General features: G+C 39.4%; 1 protein-coding gene across 1 annotated transcript in view; it reads right to left on the bottom strand.

The window, feature by feature from the left end:
* LOC134227435 (zinc finger FYVE domain-containing protein 9) overlaps positions 1-15671 on the bottom strand; it is a 64466-nt gene that overhangs the window by 39167 nt on the left and 9628 nt on the right. The window contains exons 3-4 of the mRNA XM_062708931.1: positions 3019-3831; positions 1296-2921 (exon numbers count right to left, since the gene is read on the bottom strand). Of these exons, the coding sequence (XP_062564915.1) occupies positions 1296-2921; positions 3019-3831 (2439 nt within the window). The remainder of the gene's footprint in view (positions 1-1295; positions 2922-3018; positions 3832-15671) is intronic.

The following is a 15671-nucleotide window of genomic DNA, read 5'->3' as shown; positions in this document are numbered from 1 at the left end:
GACGAATATTTTGATTGAATTTTGCTCCAAGTGAGACGTCTGTTTCTCTGTGGTGTCCATACAGGCCCTTAGTGGTCATGTGCATGATTTACGATCTAGATAGGTCCATGATCCAGAAGAAGAAGAAGAAAAGGAAGAGGAAGGCCCCAAGAGGACATGCGCATTAATTACGATTTAGATATATTCAAACTTGATAGCCTATGTTCTCCAAATAATTCTCGAGTTAATCCAATTCATCTTTCTAGTCAACTGCGTGCTTGGTACAATACCTGTAGCAATCCATTGTGTCTGGTCGCTCAGAGACAATGTGCATGGTTTACGATTTATATCTGTCCAAATCGAATGTTGAAATTTATCCAAATAATTCTGGAGTTCAGACCATCTGGTCTACCAAGGCAACTGGGCTCGATACATAGCCAATAGAAATCCATGATATTCATAAAGCCGCCTTGATCTCCAAATCTTTGCTGTTAAGACCAATTAGTCCACCATGCCAATAACGTTAGGTACAGAACCGATACCAAGTTATTATGAACATATGGTTAAAAATTTATCTATGTTTTCATACGATAATCTGAGAGCTCAAAGCATCATATTCGGACGAACATAGATTGTAAATCGCAGCATGGCCGATTGTAGCCTGAATATGATTTTGGTTTCGTACCGGGTTGACTTTGTACACCAATTCAACTGAACTGTTGAGTGATTTGGAATATTAAGAACATTTGATTTTTACATATCTACAGCATGAGTTGCTATTGATTTTGTATCGAGTCCAGTTGCCGCAGTAGACCAATTTGCCTGAGCTCCGGAATGACTTGGAGAACTTAGAATATCCGGTTTGGACATATCTTAATCGTAGATCATGCACATGGCCACTAAGGGTCTGTATGGGTACCATGGGTTGCTATTGGTTTTGTATCGAGGCCAGTTGCCTTGGTGGGCTAATTTGTCTTAGCACATACGGTTTTGACATAAACTCCTAAACTCCCGAATGATTTGAAACCTCAAGCTGATCTTTACTACCTCTGGTTTGTTTTTGAATACCTATGTTAAAGTTGGTCCTATCTTTTCTATTTCGATCAATAATTTCCTCTATCATGCCGGGTTAAATTTCTATTTCTACCTATTGTCTTTTAACAGTAGGTACTGATAAAAAGGTCACTAACGTTAAAATAAATTTTCGGATTCAAAAGTAGATCTGAATTTTGAACTTCTTACACCTATAATATTTCGAAAAACATAATATGCATGTAAACAAAAAAATCTAACATTTAACAAACTAAATTACTCACCCCCAATAGGTGTCTGAACGCGCCCCTTCCGCTTGTCCCCGGGCACAATCGATGGAGATGTTTTGGTTTGCGAGTCCCAGTTCTCGTCTAGCTCGGTCAAATCGCACCCGGGGCGAATGCCATCACTGAAAATCACCGTCTTATCCTTTCGTCCAGTGCGGGGAGCTCCGGCACGTTTCAGCACTCCCACCGGAACCATCACCGAAATGGGCGACTGGGACTGATTGCTCGCCTGTTGGAAGGGCGGAACCGTGGAGCAGTATTCCATCGGATTGTTTGGATTTGGTTGGCGCGTGGTGGACATTCCCGATGCACCAGCGGCAATCGCAAATTGAGATCCGTATTGTGCCTCTTCCAGTTCCTGCTGCTGCTGGTTGAGAATGATGTCGCAGCTGATGCAAACGCGAGCTTCTACATCGCCGAGGTATTCTAGTTTGGCCTTCAAGCAGCAGCATGACGAACAGAGTAGTTGTCCGCATGCTCGGCAATGATGCCGTCGCTTTATCAGTGAGAATTTTTGGTTACATTGCATGCAGGAATTAGCTGCATTATCCGGTACCCAGTACGGAGGTATTCTACCAAGTTGAGGATGGGAAGCAAGGGGACCAGTTGGACGAAACGGTAATAGACCTTCGCTACTTTCGTCGAGAAGACCATCGCTAGTCTCTGTTGGTGGTGCTGAAGGCGGCGGAGCCGGAGCTATTGCTACTGATGGGGCGAAATCATCAGAGCTCGTGGATGACAGAGTAAGGCATTGATCAGAATCGATTCCGTGTGACATTGACGAAGGCGGTGTGTGACCGGGAGAACTTTGCTTTTCAGAATATGTATCCCCTTGAGCCGGCAATTCAAGGGAATTTGGTCGAGGTAGGGGAGTTCGATCTGAAGTGGCGGCTGGATCAGATGTTTTATTTGGAACATTACCGCTATCCGCGCCAGCTCTGGCTTCTTCTACAACAGGTATCTCTTCCCTAACAATTGCTGATTCCGTTTCGGTGCAATCGATAAATTTGATCTCACCAGCATCATCTCCTGCTTCGGCGAAAAATTCCGGCACTTCGTTATCAGGAAGGTCCTCTATTTCCAAATCATCAACTGCGTTGGCACCACCATTTGCAGCTTGCATTGCTGCCAAATCATTGAACTCAAGTGTAGAAGCTTGAGAAATTAGATCTTCGTCATTCTCTCCTCGATTTGACTCCGGAATACTTTCATCGCTTCTAGTATCAATGCTATTGCGACTTCCAATACTAATAGTATCCTTCTTATCTTTCTCGTCGATGGACTTCTCTGCCGCCGCTTCGACTACCGGCTCGGCATCTACCATACTCGGAGCAGCAGCACTCGCCCCCGGAACAGCGGTTTGTTGGAAGTCATAATATTCTTCCAACTCTTGCAAGTAGCTTTCCAATTCCGTATCCGAAACGTCATCCATGGTAGATTCGAAACCTACAGCCTTTTTCACTTCGGTTTTTTCTTCCTCGACCAGTTCTGGCTGTGCTAATGCGACATCCTCTTTTCTGTCGGGTTGTTCCAACGGTATAGAAACTTCTTCATGAATTTTATGCTCGCCGGGGCCAGCACTCGTTAAATCCACCGCCACTATAGATGATATCGATGAGATACCTGAAATATTTGAATTGAGGAATATTATCGGGAATGTAAATGGAAATATTTGTCAAAACATTATAACGAAAATGCTATAAACCAGCAATGCACTAACCTTCCAAATTGATAACGTCATTACTAAGTGTATCCGAGTACAAACTATTTTTGTATGAAAATGCAGACGTGTCCTGTTGCTCGCTGGGACCTTGGGCTTTCTTCTCCTCAACCACTTGGTTAGTCGGATGATCCTCATTGGTCGTGGCAAGTGTCGTATTCTCTGAGGAATCCAAAATATAATCGCCTGCACTCAACGACAGACCTTCATTCAAACGTTCATGCACATCGGCATCGTCGTCTTCCTCTCCGTCGCTGGTCGACGTCGACGACGACGAGGACGTAGAAGTGGTCACCGATGAAGAACAACTGCTATGCCTATGACGGCGGTGATTGTGTGGTGGTTCGGAACTGTTCGATGCCGTCGAAGAGTTTGAAAGTCGACGTGAGTTTTTGTTTGTTAAATTTTCAACGGCATCAGCAGCACCGGTACCAACAACCTCATCAACTGATGAAGACGTATGGGATTCGGCGGAGACTGAGGAGCTAGATGGTGATAACAGCGGTTTGTTGTCGCCGTTGGTGCTCAGATCTACTGCAGGCGGATATTCAATTACTTTCTGTAGCTTCTCGTTTAGATCTGTACCGGCTTTCACATATTCATTTAAGCTATTAAAAACAGTTGACACGTTTATGACGTTGGTTTTCAGTTTGGAAACGTTGAGTCCTGCTGCGGTTGCGTTGGTTGAGTCGACAATATTTGAAGTTCCATTTTCTTGCACATGGTTATAGGTTTGTTGGTGGTGTTTAGTACGGCTTCCAGATGATGTCGATGCTGGCGCTGCTTGCAGCAATGGTGTTGAAGGTGTAAGATCTACAATAAGATAATGGAAAATTAGAACTAAATTTTCACAGGAAACACAAATACAGTGAGACTCTGAATTTTTTTGTGGATTTGTAAAGAACTGGAATTTTCAATGGGTTGACGTTGATAATCCATAGCTTCAATGGGCTTGGAAAATTGCTGAACAGTTTCCGAGTCTATCGATAAGAACATCTCGGAAATCTACCAAAAGATAAAGGAGCTATTAGCGTTTAAAATCTAGCCTAGTTTTATAACGGTTTTGAATTCGAATATTTTCGTTTTACACCCTGTATCCGAGCCGAGTACCATCAGAAGCTGGACGAGCGGATAGGAGATGCCACTGGATCTGGCGACGTCAACAGATTGTGGGAACATATCCTGTGACTACAACAGCGCAGGAAGTTTTGGGCACTGCACAGCGACGCCTAGTCGTATTATCTTCTATGTCGTTCGTAATAGTTGTTTTTAAAGGCGGCTTATTGGGCCTGCGCAAACCTCCTGTCTCGTCGGAGGGCCGTCGTGTCAGGGCTGTTTAGCGTCCCACCTAACACCAGGACTTGGGCTTGCAATTGCAAGGGAGTTCGTGGGGCAGTACCAGGCGGGATGTATGGGTGAACGCCCTATCACGGACCAGGTGTTCGCCATACGTCAGGTATTGCAGAAATGCCGCGAATACAACGTGCCCACACATCATCTATTTATCGACTTCAAAGCCGCATATGATACAATCGATCGGGACCAGCTATGGCAGCTAATGCACGAAAACGGATTTCCGGATAAACTGATACGGTTGATCAAGGCGACGATGGATCGGGTGATGTGCGTAGTTCGAGTTTCAGGGGCATTCTCGAGTCCCTTCGAAACGCGTAGAGGGTTACGGCAATGTGATGGTCTTTCGTGTCTGCTATTCAACATCGCTTTGGAGGGAGTAATACGAAGGGCAGGGATTGATACGAGTGGTACGATTTTTACGAAGTCCGTCCAGTTATTTGGCTTCGCCGACGACATTGATATCATGGCACGTAACTTTGAGAGGATGGAGGAAGCCTACATCAGACTAAAAAGCGAAGCTAAACGGATTGGACTAGTCATCAACACGTCGAAGACGAAGTGCATGATAGGAAGAGGCTCAAGAGAGGTCAATGTGAGCCACCCACTACGAGTTTCTATCGGTATGTATGTATGTATGTATGTAGTTAGCAACCATCCTGGCTAGAGTCTTGCTCTGCATGCGGTTCCACTTGACAATAAGGTCAAATTTCAATATGATTTTGAATTCAACATATTGCTGTATGAAGGGCCAAAAATGGGGGTGGTGGACCTGTAAGCAGAGATACTTACACGAAACCCACGGGAAAATGAGAATCTCCTTCCAGCAGAATGATCCAACAAAAACAATAATGAATTTTGCAATACTTGTCAAGCTTTCCACGGGATGGTTTGTTTGAAGAAGGGCGCGTCAACTGGTTAACACCTGTTGGAGATAAAAGTAATAGACGCGAACGACTAATACTTTCCTTCCTTGACTCCGATTGGCTACCACTTCATTGTCCAGTTGTAACTTCATTGATGCCCTGATGCACCCTCCCAACCCCATCATATGACATTTACATTTACAGTAAAATCAGTAATATTTTAAGTAATAGTTATTAGTTATTTTCAATTATTTATTACATATAATGAAAATTTAAGCATGAGCATGAGCATGAGCCGTGATTGATTAGAACTTGCGAAATTGCACAGGGAACCAATTGAATGGAGCTTGGGTTTTAGCTATCATTCTCAATGTGCAAATTTCGGAAATTCAATGCATTTTACTAAGTCAATTACGGCGCCGGCCCCGTCCTTACGGTTATTACGGTTCAACTCTCGTTGCTACTAGAGACCGAGTATACCTCTGCATCTCCACGATAGTCTTACGATAGGATATTGTGTTAGTATGAAGGGATATATTATCTGGATTCACTTTGGTAAGTGATGCGATCTATGGGATAGGAATATATGAATGAGAATTAGAAGTACTAGAGTAATGAGAAAGTATTAAAGTGAATTCTAATGGGATTCATTTTTTACAATTAGAATTTGAATGCAATTGGATTCTAATACCACGCACACGTCTACCACACTATCGCTACCCGCACATCAACCTCACACATTCTTACTTGTATGAGGCCTGCACGAGCATAGCGACCGTATATAGCATTCGTATGCGGGTACAAATCAATACCAATCTGTTTTTACATTTTATTTACTGCTACTAAGTAACAGGCAGCTTTTTATAACAATTCTATATTTAGAATCATTCTTCCTAGCAATGAGAATTTGATTTGCAAAGAGATTGAGTTATATGATTAACGAAATTGGAAAGGGCCAGGGATCAAACCCTTAATCTCCTGCTTATGAGGCAGAAGCAGTGACACAAGGCCACCAAGCACCCAATTTATTACATATAATGAAAATTTAAGATACAATAACTATGGTGAAGACAGATATAATAAAATATAATGAAAATACACTCAATTCTCCATTAGCCAAATTTTCAAGGGATGTTCATTCTAGCATGATTTGCTTCTTAACTGTTAGTCACAAGAAAGATCGACTAATTGATAGTCGACTGTTTTCAATATTGTGAACATTATGAACCTGGGTTATAATTTTGACTGATGCAGACCGATTCAGAAGACCCTTTTAAGCTGAACATTATAGATAGCTATAGATTGTAGACAATATAAGTATTATACGTTGATATGTGAATAATAATAAGATGATGAATTTGCTATTATTAATAGATATACTTCGTAGTTGCTTGTTGTGTGTTATCCACTTGTGATGCACGCCTGCAAGAACAATTAGCTGGAAATTAATTTTTCTATATTTTTTTAAGTGTTTTTTAACGCCCTATTTTTGTTTTTTTTTTTAAATCAACTCAACTAATAATAATGCTGTCCAATGAGCAGCTCGAAGTAGCTCAAAGTTGTTCCCGTCCTGCTCGTTCTTTTTTGTCAACAAATGGGCATGAGCAGGACAGGGCGAAACTTCGAGCTACTTCAAGCTCTCATTGGACAGCACTAATGTAGCAGTGATAGCAATATCTGTCATCTTTTCGAATGTTGTAATGACCTACTATGGAACGAATCGGATTTGTTAAAAAGTTTCGTTTCTCTCTATAAAAAATAAATGTATCATTTGAAATATGTATGTACTGTACATATCATTAAGAAACGTCCTCACCAAATGCAGGTATCATCTACAAGTATATCCGGCTAGATTTGTGTTGCTTCAGTTTAACTTCTGATTACCGCATGGTTGCATTTTAAACTCGTCAACTTTGCATTGCGCGGCCATTTTTGTCCTAATAAATATGGTCTATTTTAGTTTTACTAATAAATATTGATTTTGTATCGTAAAATCATGAAAATCTTTACAAATATACTGAACTACAAAAAAGACAAAATATTGAATTTCTAACAGTCATTTATGCATAAGAAATACAATAAATCTAAATACATTAAAAATATATATCAATTTTACCAAGGTATTGCGTGTAAATCGAATTGTAAATTAGTGTTACGTGAATTAAAACTACATAAATAAATAATTTTGAATAAAGAACTGGGTATTTGTGTTATCAATTGCTACATGTATGATATAGATATAAATAAATGTAATAAATTAGCGTTGGTTAATAAATTAGCGGTTAGCGAATTGGTGTCATCGCACAAGATATGCCTGGAAAAATAAAGGTTAAAAAACAATTTCACCTAAACGAGGTCATTACATGATCGAGATAATGGCGCAATATAAATGATGAAAACCTATATATATATAAAGATGAATGTTTGTTTGTTAGTGACGCTAAAACTCGAGAACTGCTGGACCAATCTTGACGGTCGAATGATTTGTTCCTTTTTGCCCAAAAAAAAGTTTACGGAACAAGAAAAGTGGGAAAATTCCCAAGGAAAAGCAAGAGGAAAATCCAGAAAACTGGAAAATTCGGAAAAACGGTGTCTTATTGGAAGAGACGTAGTCCGTCGGATCAGCTAGGCGATCTATTTAATTCTTGAGCCCGTTGCAAAATCAGAGTCACGGAAAACCGGCATTCATTTAAACAATGTTGCATATAATTCAATTTAATTCTCATAGTGGGCATATCGCAAAACAAATTCTACGGAATATATTATGCTTGGGCTTTAGCGAAAAGCGGCACACAGATGTAATATATATATATATATATATCAGTGGCGTAGCCACGGGGGTGGTTTTGGGCATAAACCCCCCCCCCCCAGAGACAAATTTTTTAGAAGAAATTTTTTTTACTGAAAAAAAAGGTTCAGAAAACCCCCCCCCAGACCAATTTTCTGGCTACGCCACTGATATATATATATATATATATATATATATATATATATATATATATATATATATATATATATATATATATATATATATATATATATATATATATATAAGCTAAGCGTTGATTCGCCGAGACTTTATAAAAAAATAATTTATTCACTAAATTAAACTGAATTCTACAATGTCACACTAAAAACTAAACTTGTCACTCGTTTATCGATCACTTTTATTAATTAAATCTGCTGATTCCGCAATCCTCCGGGTGGCGTGATTCCGATGCAACCTTTGTTCCCACGGCTTGTGGAATTTTGCGTGGCTCATCGTTTACGGCTCCGCGCTTGCTATGGGCTGGTTCTGGGTGTTCGCTGTTGCTATGGCCAGGTGAATGTGTTGGCGTTGGATGGTGACCGGAACCGACATAACGTCTCCCCCCTAAATGTCAGGCGTCCTCGGTTGACCTCAAAGAGTCATCGGTGAATGTGAATTTGGCCGGAAAGAATAGGTTGGCCAAACTAGATGGGTTGTCCTTTTGTTGATTAACCGTTTTGTCTGTTAATTCTCCGTTCGCCGAACCTGAATTGCTACAAGATATGTGTAAAGTGGTTGTATCCTCATCTTTGGTACAAGGTTGACTTCTGTATCTGCGAATGCAGAAAATGATTAGGGTTATCGAAACGAGGAGGACAATGAGCACTCCTCCAATTGTCTGTGAGCTAATTATGTGAAATTTAAGCCTTCTGATCTCTTCCAAACTGTTGAGATTCATCAGATGCAGTTCTTTTACGTCCGTATTTTGCTTGGTTAATAATATCTCTTTTCCAAAAATTGGTGTAAAAATTCTTGTTGGTCGGTAGGTTTGGGGTTGCTTTTAAATGTGAAGTTCTGCACTGTAACTGTGCAGTTACCTGTTTCGATGATCGTTGGTGTTGATACTAGACGTGAATCCCGCATGAATCTTCTATGTATATTGTTGTGTCTGTGTCGATCAGTATGGTTCCTAGGCTGATTTCTTTGATGATTGGTTGCTCCGGTTGATTGTATGTTGAACATTTGGCTTTCCGGTTAGTGAGTATGTTGAATACGCAATCGTCGTTTACTGGATTAGTATTGTCGCAGATGAAGCACTTTTCCTTCTGCTCGTAAAATGTGTGTTGATGATAGGCCACATAGCGGATGTTTGTATCGATTCGTGTTCCGTTTGTGTTGATGGGTTCCAGTTGCATCAGTCTGTACTGCTTCTGCTCGATGATAGGAATTTTGATGATTATGATTATATGGTTGTTTTGTAAAGAGGCGATCGATAAAACAAGCCTATACATTTCGTCTTCGAATTTCATGTTGATTTGTTGATTTTCTAAGAACTTCCAAATATACTCTTTATCTTTTGGACTAAGAATGTTTTTGTTCAAGTGATTGGATTTCGAAAAACTAACTGTTCCTCCAGATCTTCTAATGTCTTAATCAAAATATCTAGATTTAAAATAAGGTTGATCTGTTCTAAATCTCTGCTAACTCTTGAATTATCTTCATCTATTTTGATAGAAATTGACCTTAGTGTTTTGGAAACCTTGTTAACTGTTGATTGAAGCAAGTTATTTATTCTGATTTGTTTCGCTTGGTTTTCTATAATTTTGTTGTTGACTTGATCCTGAATTTCAAAGTTTTGGTTGATTAAATCTAAATCGTCCTGATCCGGGTTACCGGCTACGAATTTAACTACTTTTCCTAGAGCGTTTACAAGTCCTCTTTTGTGTCTTCTAGGGTAAAAACTATTCATTTTCTCATATGCTTTCCTAATCTTGAATTGAAAGGTTTGTTCTAAGTGGTCTGTGATATTAAGTTTAGTGGCAAGATTCTCTATATATTCGATGTTTTGCCTGATGTGTTCTAAATCAACTTTGTGGATAAGTCTCTCATAGCCTACTCGTATTCTGGCAGTGTCTAATTTGATTGTCAGTAGTCCATTTCTTGTTGATACATCGTGAAAGGTCGTCGCTGTAGTCAGTGGTATAAGTCTGAAAGGAGTTCAAGAAAATTTATCTCTTAATTCGTTTTTTGTGAATTTTTATTCCAAATGAATCTTTATAAGTGAGGTCGTTATTTTCTTGCACTCGTGAGGTCTTAAAAGGTTCTTTGTCTTTTGTGATACGTTGTGTAACCTTGATGTATACGTCTTTACCGTTTACCAACTGTTCTGGTAATGATTTTCCTTTATTTTCTTCCTCTACTTGTCTTTTCCTTTTTTCCATCATTACCAAAATAGCTGATTGTGTCTTCTTGTAGTTTTGAAAATATCGTCAGCGTTAGTCTGGTTTTGGTGGTTAAAGATAACTTGTCTTGGTTTGTACCCTGTAGCTGAATGGACTGTATTATTATAGATGTCTACCAAGATATTCATTCTGTCATGTAGTTCCAAATCTTTGTGTCTGTGGTTTAATGTCCGAAAAGTTCTATTAACGTGGAGTGAAAACGCTCCACTATTCCGTTCGAGTTACTGCAACTTGCGTGGTGTATCTCTATATTTAAGTCTTGTAAGAAGCCTATGAAATCGATAGAAGTAAAACCAGGTTCTTGGTCGCAAACTATAACATCTGGTCTACCGAAAACCTGAATATGCTCTGTGATTGCCCTTTTCAGATCAATAATTGTTCTGGTTTCCAGAGCGATCACATTTGCGAATTTTGAAAAGCGTCCACTACTGTTAACATTTTTTGCCTTTTATGAAAAATATGTCGATATGTATTTTTGAAATGGTCGAATCGTGTTGTTGGTTCTTTGAATTAATTTTGGGGGCTTTCTGTCGTACTTGCATTTCTTGCAGATAGGACAGTTGCTAATGTAAATTTTGAGCTTTTGTCGATTTCCGGAAAGAAATAGTTCAAAAGGATTTGTTGTTTATTTTCTTTTGTTCCTCTATGTGCGTACTCGTGGACTTTCCGCACAATTTCGTCCTGCTCCTCCGGGAGTCTAACATCTTGTAAGAGTACCTGTGAAATATAGATCTTGAAAATTTTGCTGTGAGAAAAGTGTTTTCGGTATGTTTCTTGGATGATCTGGGTTAATGGTATGGGACAGTAAATGCAATTAGTTCCGTTTGGGTTAAGTTTTTCTTTGAGAATTTCGACAATGTTTTCTTCGTTGAAGTCTGGTCTTGAGATTGTGAATCTGTGGTATTTGGGAAAAATCTGTTCGTGAAAGTCGAGTTCTTGTGAATGGATTTTGAATATCAGTTGTGTTCTAAACATGTTAGTCGGTTTCTCTGTCGTCCAAATGTAATGGTCGTCGCTAGTATCTGCTGAGTGTACAGTCTCTCCGTCACTGTTGTTTTCGTCGTGTTCGTCCTCTGTATTACTCTGGTTGTTGGCGTTGAGGTCGGTCTGCTTAATTCTTGAAAGGGCGTCTGCTACGACGTTCTCTCGTCCAGGTTTGTAAATTGTTTCGAAGTCGAATTCACTGAGGTATATTTTCCAACGTATAATTTTTGGTTAGCACTTGTCATGGAATATATTAATGGCTGATGATCGGTAATTAACTTAAAACGTCGCCCGTAAAGATAGGGCCGGAAATGTTTTACCGCCCATATGATGGCTAAGAGTTCCTTCTCCGTGGTACAATAATTTTCTTCGGCTTTGCTAAGTGTTCTAGATGCATAGGCAATAGGGCGGTCTTTGCCAATTTGTCCTTGTGATAGGACTGCTCCGATCGCAAAATCGCTTGCATCTGTCGTCAAAATAAATTCCTTCTCAAAATCAGGGTAGGCCAAAATAGGGTCCATAATCAGAAGGGATTTACATTTTCGAAGCATTGGGTTTCTTCTGCAGTGAACTTGAAGTCTGTATCGTTCCGCAGTAGTTGTGTGAGGGTTTTACCATCTTCGCGAAGTCTTTAATAAAGCGGCGATAGTAACCAATGGTTCCAAGAAATTGTTTTAATTCCTTTTCAGTTTTCGGAATGGGCCAATTTTTATCACCTCGATTTTATCACTGTTCGGTTTGACTCCCTGTTTTGTAACGGTATGACCTAAAAATTGGACTTCTGGTCTAAAGAAGTAACACTTGTCCAACTGTATTTTCAAACATGCTTCCTTTAATTTTTGAAGTATCTTTCGAATATCCTTCACGTGCTCTTCGAACGAACTTGAGAAAATTATTATGTCGTCCATGTAAACGAGACAACATACCCCAATAAATTCCCTAAGAACGGAGTCCATGACCCTTTGAAACGTCGCTGGGGCGTTTTTAGGCCGAAGGGCATTCTGGTGAATTCGTATTTTCCCGAATTCACAGAAAAAGCCGTTTTTCGAAGTCTTTTTATCTAGTTGAATTTGATGGAATCCAGATACTAGATCAATGGTAGAGAAATATGTTGCTCTACCAAGCTTGTCTAATATTTCCGATATCTCCGGTATTGGATATCTATCGGAAATTGTTTTATCATTAAGTTTGCGATAGTCGATGACTAATCTAAACTTTTGACCCCTGATGCGTCAGCTTTTAGGGACTACCCAAACAGGTGATGTATAGGGCGATATAGATTCCTTAATAATCCCGTCCCTCAACATCTGTTGTACCTGTTTTGCACTTCAGTTTCAAATACTTGTGGATAGCGGTACGATTTGGTATGAATCGGAATGTTATCGACTGTTCTGATCTTATGTTTAATCTGATGAGTGAATGCCAGTTTCTCATCTTCAAAGTATAAGATCTCTGAGTTATCCGAAATGATTTTTCTAAAGCCTCTTTCTCTGGTTTGTTTAATGAGTCATCTTGTATTTTAAATTTGTTTCTCTTTGTGTTTTCCGGCTGTTCAATTTCTGTGAAGTCATTATTATTGAAACTGATTTCATTGATGTTGATTTCTAAGTTTGTCTTGTTGGGGTTCTTTACGGCTACGAAAGCGGAATTCCTTCTACTATTGTAAATACCTGGCAAGATAGAAAAATTTCCCATGTTCCTTTCCTCTCCTATAATAAAATCCCCATCATTTTCTGTTTTAATTTTAATGAACTGGACTTCTTGTTCGTTAAGATTAATTTTTGTGTTTCAGGGAACCTCTTTTCAATTCGATAGTTTTCCTTCCAATTTTTAGTTTGTTTTTCCAATGTCTAACTGTGCGTTTAAATCGCGCAGAGTTCATATCCAATCAGTCCGTCGAAGAACTGATGGAATTTAAATACGTAAAATTTCAACTTTTTCTTTGTTGAGAATGGGTCAAACGAAACAGATTTATTGATTTTGAAAGTACCGTTAATATTTACCACTTTGAGACATTCTTCGTTCTTTGCGTTTTCCAAGTTTACATGTTCAGGGGATATGTAATTTTTGTTAGCACCAGTATCTATCAGAAATTTCATTTCGCCCTTCGTAGTTTGTATTGTAATATATGGAATGAAGTTATTCATCCCTTTGTTTTTCTGCAACCGGCTATCTGAAAATTTATCTCGTCTCCAACGAAATAGTCATCATCATCCGATTCGATTTTAGATGTGTTGGCTTCGTTTTCGACTGCATCCGGTTCTTCGTCATGCTCATCTAGATGTTTACTATGTTTTATTTCGTGATTATTGACTTGCATTTTTGAAATGTGGGATTTCATCGAAACATCTTCATCATGATTATTGAATTTCCTGAATTTTCCAGAGTTTGGTTTCTGTTGGTTTGGATTCTGAGTATTGTGATTATTAGTATTCTGATTTTTGAGTTCTTGTTTCTGTTCTGGTATTTTGTGTTTGTGTTAAATCCCGATGAGCTAGATGAGACTTGCCGAGTTTCCATTTTCTGCCTATGTGAGGCATTCGAATGTTGCACGGTTATGTCATGAGCTTCCTCCAAGGATTTTGGTCGGTAGCTTCTGACATACATAGCTAGGTTTTCCCCATTGAGTCCGTCAATGTACCTAGTTAAGGTGATTAAGCTAATAAGCTTGTTCACCGCTTCGATTGAGCCTTTATAGTCGTCCATCTGGACGGCTGTGGTTTTAATTGCCGTATCAATGGCTTTGACTTTTGGAAATATTCACTAAGTGATTTTTTTCCTTGTTTTACGTAAAATAATGATTGCAAATGGGACGTGATGTCCCTTTTATCGCCGAATGCGTTTAGAAGAATTTCTTTGATCTCCTCCCATTCCGAGGGGTTTCCCGAAGCTATCAGCACTTCTCTTGCTTCTCCCACTATTTTAGATTTTACTGCACGGATTATGTGCTTGTATGAAGGTTCTAGTTCGAACTCTTCAAATTGATCTAGTGCCTCTTGCGTGTCATTAATCCACGCGATGGCTTCTTTTCTATTTCCATTGAATTCGGAAATAATTTTAATTTGGTCGGGTATGTGGAAGTTTGTGAAAGGATTATTTGCCTTCTTTTTCAAATCATTAATTGTTGAAACGAGTTCTGCTTGGATGTTGGTTAGCTGTTGCACTTGCGCAATCAGCTGTTCTGGGGTGATTGAATTTTGATTGCCCTGGGTGTCTGTCATGGTGTTGTATTTCCTAAGCTTTCACTGAGCAACGAATAATGCACACACGAATGATATGATACCTGTTAGTTTGTTTCTCCCGCGCACCGTTATTTCACTTATGAGCGTGTTCAATTTGTGCACTTGTCGAGGTAAATTAGGGAAGATTGTATTCGAGCTCAATATGCCCTTTCGCTCAAATAATCTCACTAATAGATCACTTTATAATAAGCACTTGTAAAAAATGTTTTAATGATTACTTACAGTAGGATAATCAGCATCCTCCTGGAGTTTTAGGTGAGTGTAGATCTTCCTGGGGGTTGGTTCTATAAGTGGATCCGCCTTCGCTCTGGATACATGCAACTCAACGATATGCCCTCGCCGATGGTTTCCCGATGTACCAGTTGTTCGCACTGAACTTTGCTAAGTTGGGTTTCGTTACTCCGAACACTTTTCGATGCACTTAATTTCCACTTTTTATCCTACCGACTGCGCCAGCTAAGCGTTGATTCGCCGAGACTTTATAAAAAAATAATTTATTCACTAAATTAAACTGAATTCTACAATGTCACACTAAAAACTAAACTTGTCACTCGTTTATCGATCACTTTTATTAATTAAATCTGCTGATTCCGCAATCCTCCGGGTGGCGTGATTCCGATGCAACCTTTGTTCCCACGGCTTGTGGAATTTTGCGTGGCTCATCGTTTACGGCTCCGCGCTTGCTATGGGCTGGTTCTGGGTGTTCGCTGTTGCTATGGCCAGGTGAATGTGTTGGCGTTGGATGGTGACCGGAACCGACATAACGTATATATATATATATATATATATATATATATATATATATATATATATATATATATATATATATATATATATATATATATATACTAAACCCTTTTGGCTGTTTTACTGGCGAAACGCTATAAAATTCATAACTATCACAAAACTTAATCGTGGCGACGACAGAAAGTTACCCTTCGGTAGCAGAATCACAAGCGCTCGACGGAGGGGACACTGACAGCAACCAAGCTACCAC

This window comes from Armigeres subalbatus, chromosome 1 (genome assembly GCF_024139115.2).
Source record: "Armigeres subalbatus isolate Guangzhou_Male chromosome 1, GZ_Asu_2, whole genome shotgun sequence".
Taxonomy (NCBI): Eukaryota; Metazoa; Arthropoda; class Insecta; order Diptera; family Culicidae; genus Armigeres; species Armigeres subalbatus.
Note: the sequence above shows the minus strand (reverse complement) of the source record. Positions and strands in the feature narration are given on the sequence as shown.